Consider the following 9,689-nt stretch of genomic DNA (forward strand, 5'->3'; position numbering starts at 1 on the left):
GAAGATGGATAAATTTGATTAAAACTATGATTACACCATTAACTACCACCCAGGTAAAGCTAATATGGTGGTCGATGCACTAAGTCAGAAGTCGAGTTACCCCAGAGATATACTAAGTTCTCTAAGGGGAAGTTTATTATAGGAATTTAAAAGTGCTAATGTAGCTCTAACAGTAGGCCACTTGGGAGAGTTGCTAGCTCATTTTCAGATAAGGCCTACCTTGATGGATGATATTATTAGAGCTCAGTAGGAAGACCCTAACCTTAAGAAGTTAGTTGAAGAGGTAAGTAAACAGTAGAGAACAGATTATGTTCTAAGACAGGATAGAGCCTTAATGAAGGAGCACAGGTTATGTGTTCCTAATGACCAGGCATTAAGAATGCAGTTTTAGAAGAGGCTCGTAACTCAGAATATGCTATGCACCCAGGTAGTACCAAGATGTACAAGACCTTGAAGAAATCTTATTGGTGGCCTGGAATGAAGAAAGATATAGTGGTTAACGTTCCGAGGCTTAACAATTCTGCCAGTCAGTCACTTCTCAAGAATGTCAGGAACTTAAAGCTTAGATAGCTCATCACGTCTTTGTTAAACTTGAGTCTTATGTTCATACTATGGGAAGTCAGGGTAGAGTTTTTATGGTTGTTATAAATAGACTTATTGGACCCTTTAACTATGATATATGTGAATAAGTGTTCTACTGTATGAGAATCTGTATGTTTAAGTTGTGTTGACTATGTGGTAATGGTCTGTTATAAGATATAATTTTTTTATCAGGTACTAAGGGCATTGGTTCAAGGAAGTATATTGCTAGTAGTTGTCATAAGAGGGTTTGCAATTGCTGTCTTCACACTTCTTCTCAGATTAGGAAGGTAATTCAAGAAGAGGTGTGACAGGTAAGGTGGTCAAGATGCAATTTAGTTATACGTTCACGTATGGCTCATGCTATCGATGTTGATGAGATCGAGCAAAATGGCTCTCTCTCAACTAGGTTATTAGGGATTAAGCAAAATGACTCTCCCACATGTTCAGGAAAAGAAACAGCTTTACAGGAATGATAATGAGTTTTATTTTAGGGTTTTTATTATGATATAATTTCATTTTTCCAGTTTTATTTCCTAACCCTGAAAATGATCATGTAAATGTTTTGAAAATCATGTTTAAGTTATTTAAGTATGGAAGCCTGTTTTAACTTAAATAGTCACTCACTGGGCATTTTAAGCTCATTCTTTTAAATGTTTTCTCTCCCCAGGTAGCGACTGACGTCCTAAAGCCGAATAGATCTGCTAGCTAGTTACTATCAGAATACTCCAATAACTTGGAGTTTAGATGGTCCAGTTTGAAGGAACTCTTATACAAGAGTACCTATGAGCGGAAACGGATCTTTCTAATTCATTGTGACAGAATTTTTCATACATACATTCTAACACACAAATATGCATTGAAAACACTAAATTACTGGCATGCTTTAAAAGATAAAATACAAGAGATTGAGAACTTACTAGTTGAAGACTTTCTTCACAAAACTTAGTCTCTCCGTGAACGAACTCCTCTCCTCTTTCTCGTTCAGCAAGTGATCGCCCAGCAACACCACGATCGTCTACACGAATAGCAGCGCACGAACAACAGGCGACGGGGACGACACCACCACTCGAAGTCCTCAGTATTCTCAGAGTGAGAATCCAAAGGGTGGACTTTGATGGAATTGGTAAAGGGAAGGAGGAAAGGCTATCGTATACTACAAACAAGCAAGTGGGAGAAAGGAAAGACTATCGTATAGTCGGGTGCTTGATCGTTTAGAGCGGGGTACATGATCATGTAGTAAAAACTAAGCGATCGTCTATGAAGAGGTAAGCGATTGTTTGGGAAATCATGGGCGATCGTTTAGTAAAGCACGAGTGTGCGATCGTTTAATAAGTGGGCACTATTGTATAGGCTCTCAACACTAAGTACAAGAGTAATCACACTGTGAGCAATTATGCATTTCTCGTACAAAATGAAAACAATTTTCATTTTATTCTTCAGTTACTAGAACTAAATTGAACTTCCCCCTATCGCACGAATTCGGAGAAAACTTCGGCCAATTATCTCATAACCGCCTAATTAATAAAATAATAAATATAATCATATTATATTCATAACCTATAGTTTAGTATCATATATCAATTATAGTGTTTTCTCCTCTACTTGATATAAATCATATTTATATCCAATTTCCTCCAAAATAATATATCTCATACATTTAGCCAATCATATCATATATAATTAACCAATTCAATTATATCATATATAATCGAACTCCCTCTTGTCAATTTGAACATTTCAAACTGACCCAAAAACTTATTCTCAACTTTCGAATTAGCACCCATTCGTTAACAATGGGTGATTCCACTAAAGCCCATAGTTGAGAACTCCTCTCACTGTAGATATATTATGTCCACTCGATATAACCATGATTAGTAAGTTAACCCTTCACAGGTTGTTTGCGGTTGGGTCGAATCTCTGTTTTACCCCCGAAATTACCTCTTGTTTCTTAAGTTCCACTGATCCCTGATCCAATCAACAAATCGAATCCCTCTCGGGCCAATGAGAGGGTGATGCCTCTTGTTCAAGATCCAAAATTAGCACTTAAAGGAAACAACCTCTCTACTAACCCTAATCGGGTAGGAGTGAATTCTGTCTTGCACCCTATGTCCCCAGCTATCTATCCAGTTTTATCCCCAAAATGGAAGGCTTATTGAGTAGAGACATTTGTCTATTATCACCATTTGCAGATCAAAGGATAATCCTAAACAAACAGGAGTTCATAGTTAGCTCAGGATTAAGGTTAAGTTACCTAGGTCATCGCTTTGAAATAGTCAGTCTTAAACAGTAAACAACATCATAAAGTAATAGTGAATGGTTTCGTGGTCCGATCTTGTACAAAGCTCATTTGCACAGGACGCCCTCACTCCTCATGTCCTAACATGAACGAATTAGGATCACTTCGTTTGTAACACTTTACAACTCTTTGTAACAACTACAGAGTAGGCCACATCCAATAGTGTTACCAGAATAAGGCACCCATCCTTATTCATATACTCTAGATCATTTTGATTATTTACTCGAACATGATCCACTTGTATGTCTCCACATAAAGTTCAAGTACTCATGTAATAGTCAAGGGACTTTAGGTTTATTGGATTTCGAAAAAACAATATATTCAATAACAACTTATTGAATTTTCAGAATAAGTTCTAATGTTTACAAACCACGAGTTTTAGGACATAAAACCCAACATAAAGGTATTACTTACAACAATCTTTGAAAAACTGGTCCACAATGTTGGAATGCGGTGACTCAGAGATCTCAAGTGATGTTTCCATGAGAGAGAGTAAATATACTTTTTATGAGCATAAATTATATAAAATATGTACTATTTCCTTTCAGTAGGATTTTTTTCCCATTAGGTTTTTTCCTAGTAAGGTTTTAATGAGACACATTTTCATATATATAATGGACATCTAGAAGGGAACATTATAAATATTATGATAATAGATGCCCATTAGATGCTCATCTTAGTGTCTATTTACCATGTATCATGCCCCCATTTCCCAAAGTATTGTCCATGTGTCTCAACATTACACATTATTAGTGTCTATGTAATCTACCTCCTATTTGTTAAATTGCCTATAAATAGTGATATTTTGTGGGTTTTGGAAGACACGTACATTGGACAAAATCCATGAAAATTAGAGAAAGTGAAGATTTTAGAGAAATTCCTTATTTAATATTTTTTTATTTTATTTTATTTATTTATATATTATGTTTTCTATATTTTAATATCTATTTATTTGATTTATATATTATTATTATATTATATTTTCTCCATATTTGTATTCTCGTTGTGTGTTGTTGTGTTCTCAAATTTACAACAAATTTGATTTAGAGGGATTTCTATAAATAAATTAAACAAAATGTTGTGCCAAATGATTTTATTTTAAGTCATAATTTCATTTTTGTCCAAGCTTAAGTTTTCCCCCTTTATAATATGTTTATTAGAAAAACACATAAAAGGTTATACTTATTTACAAAATTAGCCCAAACTCAAACTGAGGCCCTATAACTTGATCTTAGACACGTTGTTATGTGGGCTGCCTAGAGTTTTTGATTCATGATCCATTGGTTCACTCCATTACATGAAAATAAAACTCAGTAAAGCTTCATTTGGGATTACCGTAGCTTTTAAAATAATTTTTTGTAACTGTGCTTCTAGAAAAATCAACTATGATAGAAAGTAAAAAAGTGTTTGATAAATTTAATTTTAAATTATAAAAAAAACTAGTCAAGATATTTGAGAAATTAATACTAAATTAGTGTAATCTAGTTATATAATTATATGAAAATATATGATTTGAATTGCAACCAATTTTGTTTAGTTAAAATAGTTTATGAAATAATTTTTTTAAAAAAATAATTGTTATAAGAATTTGAACCAATTAAATTTTAGAATAAATGTGAGAAAACAAACTAACGAAATGAAAATTTAAGATGGGTAAGGGAAGATACGAAAATTTTAGGAAACCTAAAATCTAAAAGTTTCCATCAAATAACTTTTGCATGTTAAAACAATTGTAAAAGTGATTCAAGTTAGATTAATAAATAAGTTGTTTTACCAAACATCTTAGACAGTTAAGATTCTCCTAAAATGGCTTCTTAAGATTTCAAAAGCAATTCCACACTGCCCAATAATTGAAAAGGTTATTAAATGAAGTTCGGTTGTAAAACATGTGACCATTCTTTTTTATCTCAATAATTGTAAGATTACGATTTGAATCTCTAACCTCAAGAAAATGTTAGATATCTTAACCCCGAACAATACTCATGTTAACAAAATCACTTAGTTTTTTTATTATCCATATAAAAAGGAAAATTAACTTAAAAGCCACCTACTTTATCAAGGTTGGTGAATTGAATAGTTCATTGAAAGCCTTTGATTCAATGGCTACAAGCGTTGAAAACTTTCCGACGTGGCCTCCTAACACTATTCTAATACATTACAAAAATTTAAATACTATTTTAATCAATCTATTTTTTTTTTGTTTTGGTTTATTTTTAATCTTTATATTTTCAAAATGTTCATTTTGATTATTGGTAATTTTAATTTTTATTCATTATAGACCTTATATTTTGAAAATGTTTTGTTTCATTTTTAAAAGGACCAAAATGATAACTTTTTTAAAAAAATTCAAAGCCTAAAATAAACAAAAGTAAAAAATATAGAGACCAAAATTGTATTTAAGCTTAATTTTTACATCAGAAGTAAAATTCCTATTTTTTTCATACATAGCTCAATAGTCATACTTGTTCTTAACATAATTCTTTTCAAAATTATCTAATTTGGCAAAAGATGTTGTAAGATGATAATTTGGAAGGAATTCAAATGATTTTGTTGTAGGTACATCCTCAAATCATCTTTGAATCACATAATGAAGAGGTCATTCAATTATTTTTTTCTTTTTTGAAAGGTATTGTAATTAAAGTATGGAATAGGAAAATCGAACCTTAGACCTCGAGGTCAATAGTACAAATACTATTTCAGTTGAGTTACATTCTTGTTGGCAGATCATTCAATTATTAAAGAAAGAGGACGAAAATCTTATATTAAAGAGGTCTCTCCCGTACATCTCTTACAAATATTCAATTTCAGAGTCTACATAATGGTGTTGTTGATGCTTCAATAAACTGTGCATTTTAAAAATTTAGATCCCAAACTTGGGTTTCTAATTTTTCGAAATTAGTTAACAATACTTGTGGATTATAATATGTTTTTATTGATCTACTTTTCTAAGTTTATAATTCTCAAATTAATAATAAAAACAATAATAACAACAACGACTCTGGCAATTTTATATCTCGGTTTTCTAATAAAGCATTATGTTTCATATAAAAAAAAAGAATAATAATAATAAATTTACATTTTGTAACTATATTAGTTAAAATCATTTTTTATTGTACTTAAAATCACTATGAAACTAAATTTTGATCACTCAAAATTAATTCATGGTTTAGTTTATACTTTTAAAACCATATTTTTATCATAATAAAACTAACTTTAAAGGATTAAAAATATTTTCTGAATGATTTTAAAAAAAACAAAAGTGATTTTAATCATTTTAGAATCAATTCTAAACATGCGTTAGATATTTTGAATGGTGTATGGATCGATTTTTATATATATATATATATTTATTATTGATGCTACTTGTTAGGTTAAATTAGAATTAAAATGGATAAAAGGAGCATTTTCCCGCCAACGAAGTCCGAGTTATAATGACTAATTAAAAAATTTGCGGCTAAAATGATTTTGGATAAACTAAGAAAGGATTTAGAACAAAGGAAAGGGAATATTCTATAGGAGGCAAAACTCAAAAATAGGAAGGAATGGCATCCAATGTAGTTAACCCAACATTGTGAGGGTATTTTCGGGATATAGCAAATTCAACCGCCCTTTGCTGTCCTCCCATTGTTTCCTCCTATTTTCCAATTTCCGGTCGGCCTTTTTCCCTCGACGCCACCAATCATAATTCTTCAAAACTAAAATTTTCCCTTCTTCATCATTTCTCTGTCAATTCAAAATCCCTCAAAATTCTTCCCAATTCCCTGCTTTTTCATCCATGGCTTCTCGCAGGCGCATACTTTTGAAAGTCATTATCCTTGGCGACAGTGGGTGAGCAAACTTTCAATTTTGTTTTTTGTTTGTCGCATTTTTTATTATCGTTCCTGTATCTCAATTGGGTTTCTTGAATTTGAGAGCATTGAAGAGAGTTTGGTGGAGGAATTTGGAAACTGATAAAGCCTGCACCGAGTTTTCTTCCTTGTTTTTCTCTTCTTCCTTTATTGGATGTGATGGGGGGTTCTTCTTCTTTTCCCTAATTAAGTTTCTCCAATTTTTGGCAGCGTGGGGAAGACATCGTTAATGAATCAGTATGCCTTTGAACCCGAAACCTTGACTTTTTGGTTTGGAACACTTTTCCTTTATTGGGTTGTTTAATTGCTCGCTGGCCCTGCTACTTTTTTTTTGCATCACCAGGTATGTGAATCGTAAGTTTAGCAATCAGTACAAGGCAACTATTGGAGCAGATTTTCTCACAAAGGAAGTTCAGCTCGATGACAGGTTATTTACGTTACAAGTAAGTATTGATATAGTAGCTGTACAGTTTTTGTCTATTGGGTATTCTATTTCTTTGGAGCTATGTGGAATGTGTTTATAGTTAATGGGCTCTGGCTGCTGCCCTGGTTACTAAGCGTTAACAATTCATGCTGGGATTGGTCATTGGGGATCTCTAGAAATTCTATTTTGTGTAATTTATGGCATGCATTCATAATATCTGAAATGAAAAGCAATTGAAAGATGCAACTTTCAACTCTATCCCTCTAATAGAAGTTATGCAAAAAAAATGGCAGCTGTGGATTGCTTCCTCACTCTGATAATAATTATCATGGTTATGTTTGAGATAGAATTGTCTCCCCTCCTTCCATTGATTGTGGTTTGGATTAGTTTTGTATAAACATAGGAAATATCCTGTGGTTAATTTATTTATTTTTGTTGAGAAGGTGGTGTGGTTTTGCCTCATGATGTTAATGTCTTGGGATGGACGATTTATATGTGTGGTGTCGAATTGCAGATTTGGGACACAGCTGGGCAAGAACGGTTCCAAAGTCTTGGAGTGGCATTTTACCGTGGTGCTGATTGCTGTGTTCTTGTTTATGATGTGAATGTTATGAAATCATTTGATAATCTTAACAACTGGCGAGAAGAGTTTTTAATTCAGGTCGGTGTTGATTCAGTGTAGATACTAGTTGAGACAAGTCTATGACATCATATATTTGTTCTTAATGAAGGTCTGTCTTTTAATGTTTAGGCTAGTCCATCTGATCCTGAAAACTTTCCTTTTGTCGTATTGGGGAACAAGGTCGACGTTGATGGTGGGAACAGTAGAGTGGTGAGTTTTGCCCAATCTTGCTTTTATAACGGTTATCTGAATTACTAGGCCAGAGTGAGGATTGTTCTTTCCTGCTTTAGGGTAGTACTTTTCTAAGAAGGATTTTTTTTGGTTATTATAGGTTTCTGAGAAGAAAGCAAAGGCGTGGTGTGCTTCAAAAGGAAACATACCATACTTTGAGACGTCTGCGAAAGAAGGATTCAATGTGGATGCTGCATTTCAGTGTATAGCAAAAAATGCCCTCAAGAATGAACCAGAAGAAGAAATGTTAGTATATTACTCTCCATTGAATTTAAATTCTAACTTCATTTCCCTCCCAACAACATCTTTTTATTGACTACATATGTAGCGTCATTCTGTCTTTAGAGTCTTATTGAAGTAGGTAGATAGATAACATGAATACTAGCGTGTCTTTTAAATTAAGGAATAAAACCAGAGGGGGGAAACTGCTGTCGTCATCTTGGTGTTACCTGATGTTCTACTATATCTGCTAAAACCTATTCTAACAGGGCATGGGAATATCCCCTCATTTCTTGTTAGATTCAAGTTTTGTCATTTTGTTTAAAATATAACTTCGAAGCATGTTTAAGGTATCTTTTATGACGAAAATGCCAGTTTTGTAATGGATAGTACGAGTAGAGTTGCCTTGTGTATAGCCATGTCCCTGATCCAACTTAATTTTCCAAGGATTCTTCACTTCCTTGCTGAAGTGTGGGCAATGGCCGTATCCCCCAGAGCCTTTAGAATCTGAGATATGAGTTTCAGTCGCAATGTATAACACTCTCCATTGGAAAGCCTGACAATTCTGCCCTTTTTTCCAAATTTTATTGGAAGTTGCTGAAGATTCGAGTGACTGACAACTGAAAAGTGATTTCTTCAAATGAGTACAGTGCTAGCATATCAGGAGGATACACTATCAATCTAGAATTCCTTGTCTTCATCTAACATGGTTATTATTCTGTTCAACCTCCACCATCTTAGTAGAGTTAAAATCTGTTTTCTTGTAGAAGAGTTGAGAGTTAGTTGGAGTTTGTATCCCTTGCTTGTCATTAATCTTTGTTTTCCCTTTTTGGGGCGATGGCAGATACCTTCCCGACACCATTGATGTTGCAGGTGGACGGCAGCAAAGATCAACAGGGTGTGAATGCTAAAAGTAACAACTAACTAATGGGTTCTGTCTACTTCCTTCACTGTATTTCCTCTGTTTCATGTTTCCTCAAACCATATGGTCCAATTATATTAACATGTAGTGGTCTAGAGATTGCTGGTAAAGTTCTACTTCTGTTCTATGTTGTAATAACATTCTTTGATGTTTATATATTTTGCTTTAATCATTTGGGTGTCAAATAAAATTGAATACTTGAACCAATGTACAGAAGGAACTAAATTGTGTGGATCGAACTCACCCTAGATGCCCTCTTGCTGTTGATATAATCTTTGTTTGCAAGCCCCCATAGCATATTTCGAATTGAGGTTCATAAGTTGTACTAATCCAAAGAGGAAACTTGGTAAATGGTACTGGTATCAGATGAGTTGTACTGATCTGTGCCTTCTTTGGTCCAGTCAACCTTATCCTTCCCAGCATGATCTTGTTTCTCCAATTGGTTGTTGATCTTCCAAGTACTCTATCGATCAATCAGTACAATGAGATGTGTTTATCAATTCATCTGACTCAAAGAGAAAATCTATAGTTGGGTAGTGTATATT

The 9,689-nt window shown here is 33.5% G+C and overlaps 1 protein-coding gene across 1 annotated transcript; it reads left to right on the forward strand.

Moving 5' to 3' along the window:
- Positions 1 to 6,505: 6,505 nt before the first annotated feature.
- LOC120085168 (ras-related protein Rab7) lies at positions 6,506 to 9,351 on the forward strand. Its single transcript, XM_039041052.1, has 7 exons — positions 6,506 to 6,706; positions 6,937 to 6,963; positions 7,070 to 7,169; positions 7,665 to 7,811; positions 7,902 to 7,982; positions 8,104 to 8,249; positions 9,067 to 9,351. Exons 1-7 carry the CDS (start codon positions 6,654 to 6,656, stop codon positions 9,131 to 9,133), a joined length of 621 nt encoding a protein of 206 aa, XP_038896980.1. The 5' UTR covers positions 6,506 to 6,653; the 3' UTR covers positions 9,134 to 9,351.
- Positions 9,352 to 9,689: the final 338 nt, after the last annotated feature.

This window comes from Benincasa hispida, chromosome 9, assembly GCF_009727055.1.
Source record: "Benincasa hispida cultivar B227 chromosome 9, ASM972705v1, whole genome shotgun sequence".
Lineage (NCBI taxonomy): Eukaryota > Viridiplantae > Streptophyta > Magnoliopsida > Cucurbitales > Cucurbitaceae > Benincasa > Benincasa hispida.